At 50.9% G+C, this 21,036-nt stretch overlaps 1 protein-coding gene across 1 annotated transcript in view; it reads right to left on the bottom strand.

The window, feature by feature from the left end:
* LOC126528077 (uncharacterized) overlaps positions 1 to 21,036 on the bottom strand; it is a 92,700-nt gene that overhangs the window by 37,015 nt on the left and 34,649 nt on the right. The window contains exon 2 of the mRNA XM_050175941.3: positions 8,938 to 9,451. Within this exon, the coding sequence (XP_050031898.1) occupies positions 8,938 to 9,348 (411 nt within the window). The 5' untranslated portion in view covers positions 9,349 to 9,451. The remainder of the gene's footprint in view (positions 1 to 8,937; positions 9,452 to 21,036) is intronic.

The following is a 21,036-nucleotide window of genomic DNA, read 5'->3' as shown; positions in this document are numbered from 1 at the left end:
CGTCCTCTATAAGCAGTCCCCAGCTCGGGCGACGTCGCTTACCGACGCTTCGACGCTGCACGTGCACGTTAGCACGCGCTCACTCTCAAGATGCGTGACGCGCGCGTCACGTTTTGGTGGTTATGGCGCGCCCTGCGCGCAATCAACGAACGACAGCCGGCGGGGACCACAGCGCGTCCCAGACAAACCTGGCGTGTCCGCGACAACGGTCCGTTGCGTTCGCCTGCGCGCCCGCGGGGACGTCCCCGTGTAGAGAGGCGTTGAACCGCGAATTCGCTTTGTCCATCTGTCGACGTCCCGTCTGTTTGCGCAGCCGCAACGGCGGCATTTCCACAGAACAGCCGCAGCGGCGCTGCCGGCTTTGGGCTTCGGCTTAGGCTGGGCTCGACCCAGGATCAAGCCGAGCGTGCAGGTGTTCGGCGCCATGGCGGCGTCGCGGCGCACTTTTTCTTTCTTTCTTTTTTTTTTTTTGCGGACCTCCAGTCAGACGCCCCCGCGTCTGTGTTTGAATAGAACCATTCCATTCTTGGTAGTAGTCTCAACCCTTCTGTTACCATAGCAACGCACTCGTCTACTCGAACAACGCGTTTGCAATGGTTACACAGGTGACGCTTCGTCAGTTTCTTGCGAATGCCAGCAATCACGGGGTCACGTCCCGCGCTATCCGGATGAGATGGCAGTTCCTGCACGCCATTCTGTCATCGTACTGTTCTACACCGTCGCATATCCTGCTTGCAAAGGCCTGTGCACATAACGAATATATCTTCTTTTTTTTTTTTATCGTAAGGCCGAGAAATGCTAATAATATATGACCGCAGAAAGTCCAACAAACATGTTCCTGCCTAGCAAAAGTGTTAACGTACGTGTCCTTGATATAGGGTTCATTCAACTTGTCCAAAAGAAGCCGAATCGCAAATCCCCCTTTTTCTCCCACCTTTTCTGCGACCGTTTCCTCCTCACTCTCGCATCTGACGTGCAGGTGGTTCACATTCAACAAATTGCGTGTATGCCCTGCACTGCACGCGAGACCTGCGGCAAAGCCGACTGTGGTGTTTGAATGTAGGTTTTTGAGTGTGTGTAGCTAGCACCCGGTGAAACCGTGGGAAAGTCAAGCCATGGATACAACATGACGCGATGCAAATACGCGGATTTAACCACAGAGCGCGTCGCGGTTTCCTCAGTCTACTTTCGTTTATTTATTTATTTTATTTTCGGAGTGCTTGAGTGCGCTTGAGTGTGCACGCGTGCTTGCAAGTCGGTGTGCGAGAGAAAAGGGAAGTGGGAATGATGGCAGTATCCGATGCTTTCATTATTATTATTTGCATATGCGCCGGTTTCATGACAACTTTCACTCCATTTTTTTTTTCATGGTTTCGTTTTATTGTTTCTATCTGTCTTTGCTGAGATACTCCTCTCCGCTAAATGAGAAAACGCGGGCGCGATCCTTATCTCACTGTCTCATTTCATGATCAATCATGTATGTGTTGCATTTGTACTTTACCTTCGGTCTTCTAGCGGTAGGTGAGATCAGCCGTCACGTGACTACTCTCGGTTAGACAACGAAAGCCTCTAAAGCTCATAGGCTAACCAGAAAGGTGCAGTACTCTTCGCTTTCACAGAGTGCACGACGCGCCCCAGTTCTAATGCGAACCGGCGAAAGCGCCGGGTGTCATGTGACCTGCTGCCTGGCGACGGCTTTCGCACTACGCTTCTGAACCACGGTGTCACAAGGCGCCATCAGAAGAAAAAATAATAAGAAAGCAACAATAGCCAAAACGTCACTGTCTATCCGTATACATACAACTCCCGGTGCCGACGTGTCGACGTGAAATATAAAACGTCCTGCGCATCAGCATGAGCAGACGTACACAAAGTTACCAACCGACAACCAGACGGCGGAGTTCTCGACTTTCCCAGACGACAGAGACCAGCAAGAAATAAAACGCGTCGCTGACAGGCAGAAGAAGCAGGCGATCTTGCGTACGCAAACAGATGGGGGAAAAAAAGAAAAGGAAAGAAAACAGAACTGTGCGCGGCTTTATACTGTATGACGACCTGGCGAGCTGCAGACGGTGCATCCGTCGTCTGCTTCTGACGCGCAAAAAGTTTGCGCACATTTTTCGGAGACGAAACAAGGCCCGGAGGGAGCGGACTCGTTTTGTTGGCCCAGTTTTTCTAAATGTATTCGTTTTTGGACCGCGGGTGATTTATTACGTCGTCGGTCGGGCAAGCCTGTTAGCTTAGACGTGAGAAGCGGTGTTTCGAAGAGCATGGAGATCCCGGTTCTCACGCTATAACTGCAGCTTTAAGGCTATAAAACAGCGGTCCGGTTTGCGTGACTGTCAGTGTATACTTCGAAGTCGTGGTTACTTCCATCGCGATCTCTGTTACTTTCATCTTGCTCGCATGGCATAAGGTAAACTTTGCGTATCATCCCAGACCATCTGAGCAGTTTTGTCATTAGATATAAATTGTTCATTCAGTCACGAGAAATAATAAGAGCGTTGTTTAGGCTAACGTATTTGACGAACATTTTCGATAGGCTGTGATCATTGCAGGCACATAGGACGCACTCTTGGACGTAATTGAAGATCGCTGGGTGAGGCCTCCGTCCCGCACTGGACATAAATGATGATGAAGCTCACGATGCTTCGAGTGTGCGGAGATTATTCCATTGATTGGTGGTTTGCTCCTGCGGAAGCGCAATATACTATTACTGCTGTCGTACTTGTCATTCTCCTTCAGCGTCCTCCCATAAACTGACGCCAAAGAAAAAAAAAAACGTGGATATATATATATATATATATATATATATATATATATATATATATATTACTCTCGATAGCAACAGAGAATATGTACATTCATGGAAAAAATTAAATTCGAACAAGGGAATGACGAAGTAGAACGCCTTTGTCAGGTAAGAACTCGCCTCGTCACCAGAGACGGTGTAGGCCTCACACTAAACGTACACGCTGAAATCCAACTGAAGTGATTGGCGAAAGAAGTAAGAACGCGTTCAAGTTAGCCCTAACTTGTTCGCGTAATTGTCCGTGACTGTAAGGCGCTCACCGGAGCACATGCACCGAAACAGCTGTCCAACTCGGCCCAACGAAAGAAAAGGAGGGGCGGGGTTGAACTATAAGTGACAGCTGCGAACAGTTAAATAACTGTAACGACAAAGGAACGTTTCACGAAGACGAATCGGAAGTGTGGAGAGACGCCGTTGACCGAGCGTGACAGCCACCGAAGCACAGCCAAGTGGCCCCCGTTCAGGCTCGAAGGTGGCGCCGACGGGACAGCAGCGACGAATAATGCGCCCGACCGACTCAACAAGTTACCCGTGTAGCGCGATAAGTAAAAGGAACAAAAATAAATATAGAGAAGTACGCCACCAAACAAAAGAAAGCCAGAAAGACGAATATGTGGTGCATATGCTGTGAAAAAAAAAAAAAATGAAAAGCGACAATATGCTTTGAAGCTGCCGGGAGACCATCCCCGCGCTCCCCGACAAAGAGACCCCCGTTGTGCGCGGTTCAAAGGCGTCAATGGAAGGAGCAGAAGAGGAGGGGTTCACAGTTGGCGTCTGCAGACGCCAAGGGAGGTTTGCTGCCGTCCTGGTGGCCAACGAAAACATGTAAGATCAGAACACCAGCGACAAGCCACATCGACGATCGGGGACAGACGACTATATGTACCGTTAGTCCGAACGATGGCGATGAACTGTTGCGCGCACCCGAAGGGGTTTTTATATAGGAAAAGCACGGGCACTGTCCGTTTGCGTCTTGCATTTAGCTGATTTGGCCTCTTGCACTGCTGCATACCACTGTGTCCAGAACGTGTTGGACGGCCTCGTGTGCGACACAGTTAGAAATCGGCTTTCGTTTTTATAAGCCTGAACGATGTCCTTCAGCACCCGGAGAATGTTCAGCAGGTGCCGCATTACGTAGTGGTGCTTTTCATTTTCCATTCCTCTTTAACTTCATCATCGACTGGCAGGACGCCAGTTGCGATAAGTGATAAGAAAATAACATATTCAGTGGAAAAGTATCCTTTCATCGGGCGGCTTTAGGACACCGTGTACGTTACCAGGCGTCAAACCCAAAGTGCCGATGAAGCGATAGAAGACAAGGAGAAGCAGAGGAGTTCGTCAAAAAAAATTGTAACAATAATATTAATAATAATAATTCAAACGTAACTATCGGACGCCAGTTGTTCTCCGGGGCGCTTGCTTCCTTGCGATGACAAGTTCAGTGCCGCTGGCGGTAACACCGTGATGTCACCGACTAGCAAACCAACCCCCATCTTTCCAAGGCACCGCCACACCGACCGTCGCACCCGAAGCACGTCTTCGACGCGTCACGGTCCGAACTCGGAGTTATCTCGCATCCCCCTTCCTTCCGGTGTCAACTTCAAGCCGTTTTTTTCCTCCCCGACTGGGACGTCCCATGCACCGACTCGTGTGCCTTCAAGCAGTGTATCGCGACAAACCCAACACAGCCCGACCTTTCACGACACGTCGCGGCTGCTACATGCGCCGCTAAGCTCCCGCGGAACACACGCGCCGACACCGAAAAGATTGATAGAGCACACGAGGACCCCCTTCTTCCCCGTCCCTCCTACGACCGCCTACGCCTCTGCGCATATAGTCTATAGAGGCGGGGGGGGGGGGGGGGGGGGGTCAACGAGCGTCCCCTCTCCTACCGGCGTTTCCTTTTGTACTTCCCGCAGTCCGTTTCACACGTCCCTGCGTCCGAACACGTTTTCGTGCATACGAGATCTACGCCCGCCATAACTCCTCTCCTTTTATTTCTTCTCCATTCCTTTCCTTATCTAGCGGCCGCCTCGCGGTCGCGCCAACGCAACGATGCCGGCGAATTCAATATGCGCGTCGCGTGCTGCCTTGCTCCTTATACGACGCGTACAAGCTGAGGAGAGACCCGAGCCGATGCAAACCGCATTGCGCGAGGGTGTCAATGTGCTTCTCGTTCTTCTTCTTTATTTATTTCGTTTTCGTTTTTTTTTTTTTCTGATACGAGGCGAATATCTTACGCAGGAGCGACTCTCAAGGAGCTTCGATAGAGCAACAAGGAGGTACGAGATGCTGAGGAGCGAGAGAGAGAGAGAGAGAGAGAGAGAGAGAGAGAGAGAGAGAGAGACGCACACGCAACGGGCTCGGCCATGTCCTGTGAAGGCAGGCGTAACGAAGTCGTGCCGGCGCGGTGATGGACTGCGGGCGCCAGCTTCGGAGAAAGAGGCCTGCTTTACTCGGAGAGTTTGCCGGCCGTGATGTTTGTTGGCTGACATGGTTGGGGCTGTTTAACGTATTACCGTACCGCTCTCGACCGGCCGAGAATAAAGGGATTCCCGGTGTGCGGTGAACAAGGGGCCGCGGAACGGCGCTGCCCCACCGAGAACCGCCGGTCACGCTGGTTAATTCGACCGGACTTCAGTTGCGTGCAGTGGGTGTCTTAACGCAACCTGTAGTAACAGTGACAGATAAGTGGGTGAGTTGGGAGTAGTATTCGTAGATACTGTAGCGCGAGATGACACACAAACAAAATGATAAGCATGCAGATCGCGCCGCGGGTTTCGGCGACGAACGCGGCCCCCTCTAACGGTCACCAGTCCCGGTTGCCTACCTCGGCGAGAAAAGGGTAAGTTTTATTCGAGCGCGGTATTCTCGAGCGACGAGCTTCGGCGATTCTATCGCTTTCACGAGATTCCGCGGGAATTGGCAGCGGACTCGTCGAAGTAGACGGCCGAAAGCGTACCTGGTATGTGCGAATGTCGCGTGCTTGGCATATATCGCCAGAAACGCTGTTGGTCATACGTACGCCGACGCGTCCGGTGCAGAGTCACGCGAGACCTCGCCGAAGCGATCCTGTCCTCAAAACAGCAACAACTCAGCGAGACGGCCGACAACGACCATGACACGCCGAATCGCGGGGAGGTAAGTAAGCAAATAAGGGGAGAACTGACAACGCATGCGCAACCACGACGCAGAAACTCCGTAACGCGGACATCTATGCCGCCTGCAAACCCCAGCCTCCCATTGAGGAACACCGACGTGGACGTCGGGCCTTCGAGCTTCCCCACAAAACCCAACGCGTCTCACGTCCGTCGCGCCCTCTCCCGGCGGCCGTCCGTTCAACGCAACGCATGGCCGATCCACCGCGCGGTTTTGACGACCACGCGCTGCCTCACTCCGGAGGCTGTTCGCGCCCATAGCCGTAGCCGCAGAGGCGAGCGACGTCAGTGGCCGCGGATGAACCTGAGCGCGCTCGACCGGGCCCACGTCGTCGTTCTCCAGAGCGCTGGCGTCGTCCCTGCGTATTTCCATCCGCCCACGGCGCTCGACCCAATCGTGACCGGTTTGAGCGAAAAGGGCTGCTATTTTCCTCCTGCCTCCGCTGACACTACGCACTATGCACGCGGTGTGGCCACACCAGCACCTCCCCCCCCCCAACCCCGCACCCCCTCCCTGCCATCCTGGTCTGATCTGGACATAGGCAGCAGCAGGCCTGTCGCCTCAGGCGTCATATATAACAACATATACACGCGCTCTCGCGTGATCTTCGAGTCACTTGCATGTGTGTGTTATATATAGGGGAACTGGGAGGCGCGGCCCACCGCAGAAACAAGCCCGTCTCTTGAGACATTTTTTTTTTTCTTTTTGGCCTTGCTTGCAATCCAATATGTAGTGGACAGGCGCTGCTCGCCGGCCCTCCGTGAGTTTTTTGGAACGTAAACAAAGCCGTAAAGAAGAGAAGAGGATCGAGGCATCCAGGTCAAATCCTTGTTCGCGCGGGATCGCCGAAAAGCCTCTCGGGGCGGCGGCGAACGAAGTGGAGCGAAATTACGTGATAAACATGCGTGCATAGCACGCAAGAGCACGGCGCAACCGCTTACCCTGCCAACGAGTGAATGAAAAAAAAAAAGAAAGGTGTATACGTCTTGGTTTATGGGCAGGTCGCCAAGCCCGTGAAATGTGCGCGTTCGTGCACGAACACTGAAATAATTGAGACGTGTACAGGCAGCCGGTTTGTTGATGGGCAACGATATAAAGGCACCATCTGAGGAGCAGACGTACATAAACACTGGCTACTGAACATATATATATATATGGCTATAGCCGTGAGAGACGTGTCCACTGTGATCGCTGTTTGCGTTTAACGTCATGTTTGCCACAAAGGTCTTGTAAATATTTATGCACGGGGCAAGGAAAGGAAGAAAAAAGAACGCAAGAAAAAAACACAAATAAAAAATTCAAGGTCATTCCGCCCCGCGAAGGTCGATGACCAGCGGAGCTGTAAACATCGTCGTAAGAAAACTTGTAAAGACTTTATTGCATCACTCACTATTTCTCAACACTATTGCTCACCTATTGTCACTTAGTAACGACGGCCGCAATGGCTTTGTGTTCGCTATGACATACACAGAGCGGCATGCTCGCAAATGCAAACACACTCTTTGATAAATGTCAAATCGATGCACGTAACGCCGCTGGGCCGAGGTCGGTTGGGCCGGATCGGTGCGGCATCACAAGCGATGCTTCTGCAACACGAAACGAGTAGACCACTCCCTTCTCGGTGCCGGCACATCCACATTGAGATCACCGACAACGGCCACAGGGGTACTGTCATCGCAACCAACCCACGCAAAGTGAGTAGCCATGAACTTTCCGGGGCTATGAGCATTTACGGGGGTATGAGCCAATGATGATGATAGACAGTTTTCGACACTCTGTTCTTTAAGTTGTATGCGTGATTAGAAAAACTCGACTTTGCTTGACTTTGCTGAATGCCTTGTGGCTTCTGCTTTACGGCTATCAGCCATTGCATTTTTTGCTTGCTTACAAGAGTGCAAGCCACTGATGATGAAAGTATTTGTATGGCTATGCGGACACGAAAATTCTGTGGCACCCTAGCCAACCCCCCCCCCCCTCCCATACAGGTCCGCTGTAAAAAAAAAAAAAAAAAAAAAAAAAGACAGAAAGAAAGAAAGAAAAAAACTGAAAGAAAAAAGGAAGGCGTTTCCTCCAGAAGGAACAGGGGCTAAGTTTACAAGGTTTGTCACTGGGAGGAGCTGCTTGTAATTCGCCGGTCGCCTTCGCTGGTATGTCAAACACCACGATTAACCATCGCCTGGCCTTATAAATTCTGACGTAATAAAGCGTTTTTGTGAACATATGGGCTCAGATGAATACGCAGCTTGTTAAATTCCGTCACAGTCATCTAACGTCGTCGCCAGAATCCAACTCACTGAGCTCTATCTCAAGTTCTGAACCACCTATATACTCTCCTGGGAATAGCGCTCTGTCGAGCACTAACTTCAGAATTTTCGATAAATACGAAATTTCAGAAAACGTGACTGCATTGTCCAGAAATAATACCAGCATAAGGGATTACGCCTCGAATCTGCGGATAGGAAGCGAAGTTGCAACTAGACGAGCAGAAGCATACTAATTACCAAAGTAGAGCAAATGAACAAAGGGGACAACTCTTGGAGAGACAATTAGAGAAATGCCCCGCTTTCTTTGTGGCCGTGAACCCCCCCCCCCCCCCCCCCTCCATTGGCTTTCGAATTGAACTCACTGCTTCGTAACGACGTTGCTCGTAACCGGCATGCTTCGCGATACTTTCAGTCATATACTAACCGGCTGGGAGTTATATGGAACCGTGCGCAAAACCATTACATGACAAGTTGCGCACGGCCAGAAAAGAAGAAGAAGAAGAAAAAGCAAACGTTAGAATGACATCGATTGTCCTTCCACTTCCTGCAACGGTTGAGGAAGAAAAAGAAAAGAAAGCTCGCCTTCCGCAACGATGATTAGAATTAGACTAGAAAAAGAAACGAGACAAAAGGATAACTTCATAAGTCACGCGGCATGACGTAGCTAGCAGTCCCGTGACAAAGAGCAGACGAAACACTCACGTTCACGCTGTCGTTGACGTGCTTCTCGTCCCGGTCCAGCAGGTTGAGACCGATGGTGAGCGTCTCGACGCACGAAGGCGAACGCTTGTGCGACGCCTTCTTCTCCTTCTTCTCCTTCTTTTCCTTGGCCTTCTTGTCCTTGCCCTTCTTGTCCTTCTTGGAGGACGCTCCCTCGGCGTCCGACTCGGCGGTCTCCTTGCCGCCGGCGTCCGAGCCGGGCTCGGCCGTGGCCGCGTTCGAGTCCTCGCCCTTGGAGCCCGAGTCTCCTCCCTTGAGCTCGAGCTCGATCTTCTCCTTGGCCTCCTCGGCCGCCTTGACGTCGCCGCCGCCCACGTCTTCGAGCAGCGGAAGCGTCGACTCGTTCAGGTTGGCCCGCGAGCCCGACCGGGAGCTCTTGTCTTTGGACTCCATTGACGTGTTAGGTTGGGGCTACTGTCGAAGACACTGGATCTAGAGGTCAGCGAACTTCCTCGGCGATTTCCGGGTTGTACCGTGTTCCTGGTGACAGTATCACCTGCGCATAAAAGGCGGCAGAGGTAAGCATACGGTCCGCATAAACTGCACGGAACGCTTTCATCTAGTAGCAATAGCATCCGCGACGGTAAAGGTATAGTAGCAGTAGCAGCAGTAGTAGTTGTTGCTCTAATTGTACTGGTATCACGCTATTAAAGGGTACTGCAAACAAACAGGGGCAGTACATGAGAAGCGACACAGTAGCTGGTTCTGCTCGCGCAAAACACTACCCTTCGCCCTTGTCCAATCATTTCGTTTCATTTTCCTTGATACGATAAATGATACACACGTGCAGTACATGAGTACATAATCAGAGGTAGCGAAGTAAGAACCTGTCGGAGGACATGGCAGAGTAGGCAATCCGTCTCACAGATAAGCTGTTGCACATAATCTTTGTCGCTTTTCGTAGAGCCCGTTTCTGTTTGTGTGATTAATTTCTTGCTGTTTACTTGTTTTCTTTTTGTTCGTTCGTTTGTTTGCACGATTTAACAGCGCGGTTCATTGAAAGAGGTTTTACGCTAGCACCGTTCGTAAGAGCGGATCCCAGTCAACCGTGACGTCAGGCATATTATCAGCGAAGGTGACCGGGAAAATGTCAAAGCTACTCTTACGAAAGGTTTTCCGGCCTATTTACTCTTAACTATAGCACATGCGGCTCCATCGTTAGCAGGCTTAACTCATTTGACCAGGATCCTCGGAACACTTGCTCTCCGAAAAACAACTCTCCAATCTGCGCCTCTTCGTTGCTCAAAGCATATTGCAGGGTTCGCTGGGCGTACTTCCTTTGGTTTCATGGTCCGTGTCGTATGTAACATTCTGGGGAGTGCAGCGGCACACGCGTCGACGCAATTTCGGCGTCTCCGAACGACGCGCTGTCTTGTGGCGCTCGCTAAGGACGAGGAACTGGAGGGAGCGTTGGGGGAGGGAGGGAGGGAGAGGGGGAGGCAACGGAGCGGCCTTGCGACTCGTGCTCATCGGGCGTACATCCGGCGCCTCCGAGGGCGATCATGCCGAGTGCCCGGCGTGCCGCCAGATATACCGCGTTTGCACGAGCACAGTCCCTGGAGTGTGTGTAAGCTCTTTAGTCTCTTACTTTCCATTTTATCTTTTCGCCGGAAGGTTACTGTTATCACGAAAGGCAGTTGGCGTGTACTGACTCATCATCACATGCTGTCTTGACCTCCCTGGCGAACGTTCGGGGTCTTCCTTCCGAACTTCGTTCCGAAGAACTTCGTAAAGGAATATTATCGCGACAGTCTTGGATTTATGAGGTAAAACATATCGACAGAGGAGTAATTCATCTCCCACTCCCACGCAAGATGTGTTTATATGAGAAAAATAGGTGCAGATTCCTATACAATAGGCAGAACAAGGAAATCATGGTGTCTAGAGCAAAAGGGTGGGTGCCACGAGAAGGGAATCAATCGCATTCGAGCGCGGCAGAGAATTCGGCGTCGTGCAGAGATTAGAAGATTCATAGACCGGCTGAATCAGAACCATAAAAGCTGGAGTTGATATTGTGAGGCCTTCGCCGCGCATATATAAACTGCATCATCATAATCATCATCATCGCAGCATTTCTTCGCCAGAAAGGTTGGCGGTGCCGCTATCAGACGAGCCGATGCGGTAAGCGCGGCACATCGCTCGTCTCGTCAACACGAAGCGACGACAGTCAACGGACTCCGCATGTGCACCCACTTGCGACCCCTCCCCTCCTCCCCCCACCTTTTATAGCGCGGGCGCGCGGGGCCCTCTCATTAGCGGCGAAGAGCGCGCGCTTTCGAACACGTAGGCGCGCGCGCCGCCGCTGATTGGCCCGCCATTACTCGAGGCGAGGGCAATTAGGATTAATGGGCACGCTTTCATGCGACACGCCGCGTGCTATGCGGCACCCGTCCGCGTCCTCCGACGTCTGGCGCTGGTCGCGTGCTGTGAGGACAGCGGCGGCGGCGGCGGTCAACGCATACGTCCCCCAGGGGAGGGGGGGAGGGGGGGTGAGGCCGGATTCGAGCGCGAGCCATATGCGATTACGAATGGATGGTGCGTATACACCACATGGGCGGCTGTGTGCGAGCGCAGAGGCTGAGATCACCGCCGAGAGCCAACATGCACTCAGCGATGGAAAACGAAGTAAAGCAAGCAAGCAAGGCATATATGTTCGCGCATAACGACTTTCTTTTTTGCTATTTGTATGGGAATGACCCATAATGATTGCTACGTGAGTCAACAAACAAGTGAAAACGAGGTTGATGCTTCCAGAGCTACAAAAAAAAAAAAAAATGCTCGAGAAGCGCAAGTTGCGCGCATTGCTTCCTGGACATTAGTAAGATTGGAAATGTGACAGCGAAAGGCTTGCTGCTCTATACTGTCCGTCGTTTTGTGTAATTCAGGTGTGGCCGTGTACTGCAATCACGGGGCCGCGGGTGATAACCGCCGTGATTCATAGCGTCGCAGTCCAAAGTTGGACACATGTGGTGCAAATACGGCAGGGTGCGCGGAACACCATACGCGTGTCGCGCAGGATAGAGTACACCGTGTGGCCTAGCTAACGTTAGCCAAGCTGTTCCAACTAAAAAGAAAAACAAAACACGGTGAGAGATAACAAAGTAAGACCTACGGCACGTGTTTAGTCACCAGAGGTCTGACGACTGAATACCGTAATCGTATCTTGCACGTGTTTTTTTGAGCTTGGCTATAACGTTAGCTGGAACACCCTACGTATCTCCACGTCTACCACAAACAGATGGAGCAGTTCGCCCGCAAACATCATTGTCCGTCGCTGCTCTCTCCTCTCGCTCCGCGTATACGACTTCCTCAAGAATGCAATGGCGGGCCAATGGCGTGTCTCTATCTTAACTTGTTGCTGTAGCCGTTCGCCCGCGAAGTTGTCAACCCTATCTGATAGCAGTCCCCGAGACCAAAATGAATGAAGCTCTATGGTACCGGGGTGTCCGACTAGCGACGTTTTTTTTTTTTTTTTTTTTTTTTTTTTTTCCCCCAGGAAGGCGCTATCGTGGCCTCTTCCACAGGACACAAGCGACTGCAACAGAAAGCTCGATGTCACTGCGCGTTTTAAGGCGCCTGCTAAATTACCGGGCTGTACCGCGTTGTCAGACGCGAGCTGACGCTGACTCGTACTTGTGGTTTCCGCTTCGTAAGAAAGGGGCGCCGTGAAAAAGTAAAGGAGGAGTTGCACTTAAATCCGCGACGCTGTCATGACGTCATCGGCGCCGCGCATTGCGCGCGAAATTCCAAGCGAGTTGTTCCTTCCGTCATTTACGCTAATAAAACGTTTTTTTTTTTTTCTTTTCGCCGGAGGAACTCCAGAGATGATTCTGAAAGAGCGATCTACGAGTCGAGAGTAATATAGTGCTTCTCTTGTATTCCATTCAACGTACATGAGGCGTTTAATTAAGGCTCTCCTCTTATCATCTGCAAAACCGTGGCGTAGTGGATCCCGAGGTCGCGATCCGACAGAATGTATACATTCATGCAATGAGACTGTTGTGAAATCGTTGACGCGTTTCTTTCTCTTCTTTTTTTTTTTGTGTGTTGTTGATATTACCGGCACGACAGTCACGGTCAGCGCAACAACCCGTTAGTAACAGAACGTGCATGTTCCCTGCATTGCACGTAACTTCATCGGAGTGTGTAATTCTTATTCCTAGTCTGCAAGGTAATCATGTGGTTCGCGCTCAACTCAACGTATAATTGATGCACCAGCTTGGCTGTTGTCGTTGTTTTCTTGTCGTTTTGCGATAACTGAGAAAACTAAGAAGGTACATAGGCGAACATCAGAAGCCGGCTATCCCAACACACAGTAGCCCAACTTGAAATTATACGCCATTCCACAAGACAAATCTACATGCGAGCACCGCAAATTAACGCAGTTTTACTTTTCCCATTCCGTGTGTATACAACCCCGAAAGACGGCGCGTGCCGGCTTCGTTATTAAACAAGACCTAATCGTGCACAACGACGGATCAGAGTAGTGCGGGAGGGTGACGCACTGCGTGACGGGACATCGGGTCCTTGAAAGAAGGAAGTCATAAAGTTTGGCCCCCGCACACGCGCGTACGCGGGGCAGCAGTGCGGTGTCTGTTTATGCATACGCATTCCGGCGTGCTCTGCCAAAGCGGCGCCAAGGTCGCCCGAGTCTCAGCGGTGGCCGCTCGCCTCCAGAGCCCCGGCGAAGGGGGAGGAGGGGTGGATATCACGCCGACAAACACAATGAGGGAGGGTGTCGACACAGACACACACCACTACGGTATACGCCGACGCAAAAGCCGTCCCGCAGCAATTAAGAAAAAAAACAGAACGGCCCAGGACTGCTTTATACGAGAGAGTGTAAGAACAGGGGAAGGGCCGTCGGGGCTCGAAATTTGCTTATGCCAAACCTAGCAAACCGCATAGGGGGAGTTAACCACTCGCTTTATGCAACTGTGTGATTGAAATGTACATGGGGACAAAATTTTCCATAGGCTTCATATATTGATATGGAAAAAAAATGAAAAAATGAGATGAAAGCTGAGAAAAAAGGCGACTTTGCCGTCGGTATGAACCGAACCCGCAACCTGAGCATGACGCGTGCGGTACTCCCCTGTGACTGAGCTAGGGCGGTTGCTCTCACTCCACTGTGTATATATGGTGCTTATATGCGCGCATATGTATAACATAGTCGTGGAAGTGTTAGCCAGCGCAAACTCTCACTTCGTTAATTGGCTTCGTGCGGTTGTTCGCTTTACGATCGTGAATAATGCTTCGTCCCGGTTCCCTATCGACCACTGTCAGAGCACGTTCATTGGCTGTGCCAGACCAAGTTGACGTGACAAAAGGACCGATGCCTCCAGTCGGCGTTATTTTCACGTCGTGGACTTCTAGGTAACATTAAGAATTACATGACTATGATGGCGGTCTTAAATGCTGTGGCACGTAAACCTACCCCCTGAGGCGTATATTGGCCAATATTCGGGTGACCCGCCGTGTTTGCTCAGTGGCTATGGTGTTGGGCTGCTGAGCACGAGGTCGCGGGATCGAATCCCGGCCACGACGGCCGCATTTCGATGGGGGCGAAATGCGAAAACACCCGTGTACTTAGATTTAGGTGCACGTTAAAGAACCCCAGGTGGTCGAAATTTCCGGAGTCCTCCACTACGGCGTGCCTCATAATCAGAAAGTGGTTTTGGCACGTAAAACCCCATAATCTAATTTTTTAAATATTCGGGTGGTTAAAAGATTTAACTTCTTCGCCTGAAAATGTATTCGGAACATGGGTTCATTCGTCTCACTCTGCGGGCAGCCACATTCTATTTCAACATATAGAGGGCGTCGCGCGACTGGCCGCTCGAGGCACATTGCGTGTATTCGCGGGCTCCTTTCACCGTGTATTCGCGGGCTCCTTTCACGGTCGGAAAAAAACACTTTTACGTAGCACGTATTGAGCAACAGAAAGCTGTATCGGGAGTTTTTCATGTTTCAGTTTCCCATTGACACTTTTCACCTAATTGTAATATTTGAGAAGTTAATTAATTAGTGAAGATTAATTATGTAATTAGGTGAAATTAAAAAAAGAACAATATCAGTATCTCCAAGCGACGGCAAACAACGTCACCTTGGTTCTGTCCAGCTACGTGGCATATGCATATTTTTAGATCTTGGCGCACGATTGTTACGACACCCTGTATATATGTAAAAGCAAACGTTTCAAGGTGGAGGAGTTTACCGTTACGTTGCGAGACATGCTCCGGTTCTGTCCTAAAGCGCGCTTCATTGTAACCAAGGATGTTTAACATGCTACTTTTGACGAGCAGCGATATCATCATGACCTCTCACGCCATTTGTCAATACGATCAAGTTTCACCGTAAAACCAGTACACACACGTCGAGCAGTACCTAGAAGGTAAAATGAGCCATCTCAAAACCCGCCGCCGAAAGTCAGGGCACGGAACTTCCTATTTATTCTTTGCTGTATATGGTAGCGTTTTTTCAGTTTCCCTGGTAAGATGGCGGTGGTCCGGCTTCACTTTCAGACCGTCTCCACTTCAGAAGTATTTGTTTTTAAACACCCTTGCTAGTGACAGTCAAATGGCTAGATCGCGCACCCGGAAGCCGTGTTGCCGTTTTGTTCAACATCTGCGAGACCTCAATGTGCGTAGGACAACAGCCGGCACGTCTGCAGGCTAGGTTAAAAAGCTGTTCATTTGCCTGGCGTTTAATTCGCTGCACGTGCCCTAAAATTAGGCCTTACGAACTTCCGGAACCGCGGTCTATTGGCTACGAGCGGTTCGTCCGTCTGCCTGTACACTCGATAAGTACACAAATACGGGGCTTCAGCACAGGACTGCTACGACATGTTGAGGCACTTCCGAGATGGAACTTTTCACTCGGTCGGCGACCACAGCTACTTGCATTAGTCGGATTGGTATTAACGCAGTTGTGGTCTCACAGCCGAAATATTCAATGTAACGTCCCTATAACACGTCGTTGGCTCGACTTTGTGCAACTTTTTCCAATTAAGTGCTCGACGGTCAGTACTTCCACGACTTTCTGCGTTCGGTCTCCTATCACGAAACTCAAACTTTAAAGAGAAAGAGAAAGGCTTTAATGAGGGCCATAGCATGTTTGGCCTAGCTAAGTGCCTTACATGCTACTCCGGATGGTTAGGGCGAACGATGAAATAAAGATAAATTGAAACGAATTGGAAAGAACGAAACAAAAGGATGAAACGAAGAAACAATAAAATGAGCCAGTAAATTTTAATGATATCAGAAAGCTATAACGCTCATTCATGAAAACAACAAACTTCGACAACTTTTAACTTGGGGATACTTCATACAATTAAAGTTCGTTCCCGAACGTTGTCCTCCTTTCCTCTCCTTCTCCTCCCCTTTTCATTACAGCTGGCCGATGTGGTTAGCAGGCCTCCCTATTCCTGTTCCGCCAGACTCTCTCCGCTCTACATCCGCCCATGTTTTTCTCGACCGTATGACGAATTCCTTTGCGCCGAAGGGATGAAACTGTTTATTTCTTTTCACGGTGTTTGTTTACTCGAGAATGGAGCCGCCCCGCCTGCCCGGAAGTCGGAAAGCACACGTGTGTCTGTGCAGGCCCTGTCTCTTTTTTTTTTTTAATTTTCCCTTTTGCCGGCCTCCTACTGCGTTGACCAGTGTCTGCAGATGGTCCGAACAATAAAGCTGAGCCAGGTTTCCAATATCCTGCGTTAGAACTATCGCGGAGGCTTGCCCACGAAACATTCGTAACATTTAAGAAAGTAAAAGAGAGAGAAAAAAAATCTAATTCTTGTGATCTGGAGGAACGGCATGAAATAGATCAAAGTCTGGGGTTATACGTGCAAAAAGCACCATCTGATTACCAGGCAGGCTATGTGAAATGGATGGTCGTATATCATCTACAACTATTTTGAAAACCTCCCGCCGTGGTTGCTCAGTGGCTATGGTGTTGGGCTGCTGAGCACGAGGTCGCGGGATCGAATCCCGACCACGGCGGCCGCATTTCGATGGGGGCGAAAACACCCGTGTACTTAGATTTAGGTGCACGGTAAAGTTCCCCGGGTGGTCTAAATTTCCGGAGTCCTCCACCACGGCGTGCCTCATAATCAGAAGGTGGTTTTGGCACGTAAAACACCATATATTATTTTGAAAACCCTATTTTTTCTTTCTGGATTTCGCACTGCGAGAATGCACGCGATACTAGGCATGCGTACTTGTGTTCGTAGTATGTGAAAGCAAGTATGATCGACTGCTGGCCTACAAACCAGCCCCTTTCACACTAGTGTATCACATACTTCGGTCGCTCAAGGAGTGATCGCACCATTTCATTAATAAACATATCTTGCAAGTCAGCAAGTGAGTGAAACTTTACCGCGGCACGTACAGCATTATCGTTGAATTCATTCATTCATCCACTCATTCATTCATTGGTTTAACGTCCCACAGCAATACCGTGGCTGTGAAAGCCGACATAGTGGAAGGCTGTGGATCACCTTTTGACCACACCCGGCGTTTCTTTAACGTGCGCCCATATCTAAGCACACAAGCATTTGCGCGTTCCGTCTTCATCCAAGTGCGGCCTCTAACGACCGGGGATCGTGCCCACGACCTCTCGCTGAGCAACAGAACGCCGACACCACAGTGAGCCACCAGGGCGGTCGGCATGCTCTTTCCCAGAGCTAGCAGGTGACACACCCTCTCCCAATACACTAACGCTTTCTCTCTCTCTCTCTTTTTTTTTTTATTTTGCCAGTGCCGCCGCATACAGCGACTCCGTGTCCCAAACAAACCGCGACCGCATTGCACGTGACACGTCGCCAGAGGGAGCGGACAACCGCAGCACCACCACTGGGCCTCGACGTGCCCGACCGAGGCCAGCTGTTGTGCTGTTGCCGCGAGGGGACACCCCCCCCTTGCGGTCGGTTCCAGCTGTGTTTGGCGGTGCAAAGCTGCGTCGCAAAACACGCGCGCGCGGGAGTGGGTGGGTGGGGGGTCTCCGGAATGGAATCCCAAGCAGCGGAAGCCGCCGCCCACGAAATTGCTGGACGGGCAAAAGGACGACGCCGCGACTTCGCGCACGAAGGAGGAGGGACACGCCTGATGAGAGTCGGGCGCAGCTGGCCCCGATGCTGTAGCGCCAGTGGTGCCTTATCCCTTCGCTTCCGCTTTCTATAGCTCGTTTCTTTTCTTTTCTTTCTTTTTTACATTTTTGTTAGCGTTTACTGTTCTTTTGCACGTACGCACGCACCCCAGCTGCGAAACGGCGTGTTGCCTGTTGACAAAATGATACGACCTCGGCCCCAGCCGGGGCGGCTCCTCTTTGGGAAGATACTGGGCCGGCGAGGAGGCGTGCTAATTGCCCGAAAGGAGAGAAGCGCGAAAAAAGAAAGCAAAAGTAAAGAAAAGAGAGAGAAATAAGCATGTTGAAGTTTGAAGGGCCCCGTTATACCAGTATTTCTTGCAAAGTGCAGTTTCGCTGCCTCCGAGGCCGTCAGTCGCACCCCCCCCCCCCCCTCCCTCGTTGCAACACTGTCAATGCGGTTCAAAGCCCGTGTTAATTCAGAGATCTCGATGAAACACGTTGCTGTGCTAGTTGCCTTTTGCTACGCCAAAACTCTGGCAAAAAAAAAAAAAAAAAATGTAGGTTTGCTAAACGGATGGGGGCCGGATCGATACGCTATCCACGATGTACCACAATGAGAATTCGGTGCAAGTCGACAAGAAACCAATCGGAAAAATCGGACTTACTGGAAGCCCAAATAAGTGATCGGAAGTAATCGCACCGCATCTGGCAGCAGAGAAAATCGTGTTAGGCTGAAGGAAGCACTGTTTGAAGTCGGTGCGAAAAACTTAAGAGAATGACGCCGTAAGCGTTCATTGATTTTTTTCCCTTACAGAACGAGAACGTACGTAATAATAATCATTACAAGTCACTTCGCGCAAACAATACGTGCCGCAAATTACTGAAACCACCACGTAAAAAAGGCGCTCGAAGGATCACGCGCAAAGAAAAGAAACAGAACGCCACATCTTGCACTTCGCTTCCTTATACCACTCGCCCCGAGCTGAAGCGAACTCTTTGTTCACTCCGATCTCTCAGAAGGGTGCAATCAGACCCGGCTCGAGCACTTTTCGAGTTCGTCCTGCCTATAATCGCGGGGAGATCTAAGCTTGCGATAGCATACCGTACAGCGCATGCGCGTTACCGTAAATCACACGGCGAGTCGCGATTCCAGTGACGTCGCCGTATACACCCCCCCCCCCCCCCCTTCGCTCTCTGAACGTTTAAGCAAGGTGGGAGGACGAGCCATGATTCGAGGCATGGAAAAAAAATTTGAAAAGGTAGAAGGGGGGGGGGGGGGGGTAGGGGGAGTTGCGCGGACATTCTGTTCGCCGCCCCCGCAGCCTGCTATCAGCACCACGCGACCCGGCTGTGCGGGGCCACACCCCGAGTTGGGGCACGACTCCCAAGCACGAATCGAAAGGGTGGAGAAACGTCCGCGTGCCGGATTAGATTTCCGAGCGCGAGAAAAAAATAGCGCGTGCGCTCTCTCTCTCTCTCTCTCTCTCTCTCTCTCTCACGGTATTATAGGATGCGACCGCGGTACGGAGGAGAATGTCGTGAACTGAGGAACGCGCGCGAAACCCAGTGGTGTCGCCGACCTTTGGCGAAACAAAACTTGCCGCTCGCGAAAAAAAAAAAAAAAATGCGGTTATTTATTTGGTTGATTGACTCCCTTTGTTGGAGCAGATGGCTCTGCGGCCTCAGTGAAGTGCTTACAACAGATATGCGATGAAATAACAAACGCGTTTGTTTAAAAACAGTTTCAAACGGGATAGAAATTTAACAAACAAGAATGCTGTTTTGTGAAAGGGTTTGTTGCTTTGACGACCTTTGTGTGGATGACCTCGCGCAAGCTTAAAGCGTTCACACGAAACCTGGGCTGGCGCCGCTGTCCGCAGACGGATGGTGGCAGCTGATTTGGTTTATCTGTGCGTCCACTTTTTACATGGGACAATGTTTTAATAAGAGACAGCCGTCGGTATGCTCGTGACACTGTACGGCTAAACAAGTGAGAGAACATAACGAAAGAATGCAGGGATGTTAACATGAAGGCATCTGGTTCGCTACCCTGCACCGGGAGAAAAGGAAGGGGGAGTAGAAAGAATAGGGGAGAGGATAACTGCGAATGTGGGCACGTGCTCGGACAAAACCATGCAGCCAAGTCACACAAGAACGTCCGTTTTTTTTTTTTGGGGGGGGGGGGGGTATTGTAGAAGGGTAAGCGTAGAAGTAACACGAAGAGAAAGACATGGCGCTGGGCAGGCCATGTAATGCGCCGGTTAGATAACCGTTGGACCATTAGGGTGACAGAATGGGTACCGAGAGAAGGGAAGCGCAGTAGAGGACGACAGAATACTAGGTGGTGCGACGAAATTGGGAAATTTGCGGGTGCTAGTTGTAATCGGCTGGCGCAGGACAGGGGTAATTGGAGATCGCGGGGAGAGGCCTTCGTCCTGCAGTGGACAAAAAATAGGCTGATGATGATGATGATTAAGGGTAACTTACTAATGTAGCTCATATTATTATTCTCTTTATTGTCCCTTTAATTAAACACGGCGATAGTGTTTTTCCCCCTCGGTTTTGCTTCGCACGCCTCAAATAAGAATCGCAACTGCGCAGTTTTCCCGCCGCTTGTAACACACACACGCCGCCACGTGACGAACCCGGAATGACCGACAACTACAGACGGCGCCGGCGGTGACAAATGCCAGCCGCGCGCGACAAGGCTCGCGCGCAATCACACCCCCACCGAGAGCACACGGAGCACGTGGGAACGCAAAGCGGGCACCGAACGGCGGCGCGCCTGGGGCGCGCGAAAATGTTTTCGCTCGGAGCATTCCGGGGATTCCGCGCGCGGTCATTAAAGAGACGGATAATAAAAAAAGCATGACGGGCGCGCGTATCTGTCACTCGTTTTCCGAGGAGGCATCTGTGTGCTCGACCTCACGTCGCTGTCGCGCGTGCGAACCACACGCTGCCCCAGTCGCGCCATCGCTCGAGAACTCCAAAGTT

The sequence above is a fragment of the Dermacentor andersoni genome, chromosome 9, assembly GCF_023375885.2.
Source record: "Dermacentor andersoni chromosome 9, qqDerAnde1_hic_scaffold, whole genome shotgun sequence".
In the NCBI taxonomy this organism is placed as follows: domain Eukaryota; kingdom Metazoa; phylum Arthropoda; class Arachnida; order Ixodida; family Ixodidae; genus Dermacentor; species Dermacentor andersoni.
Note: the sequence above shows the minus strand (reverse complement) of the source record. Positions and strands in the feature narration are given on the sequence as shown.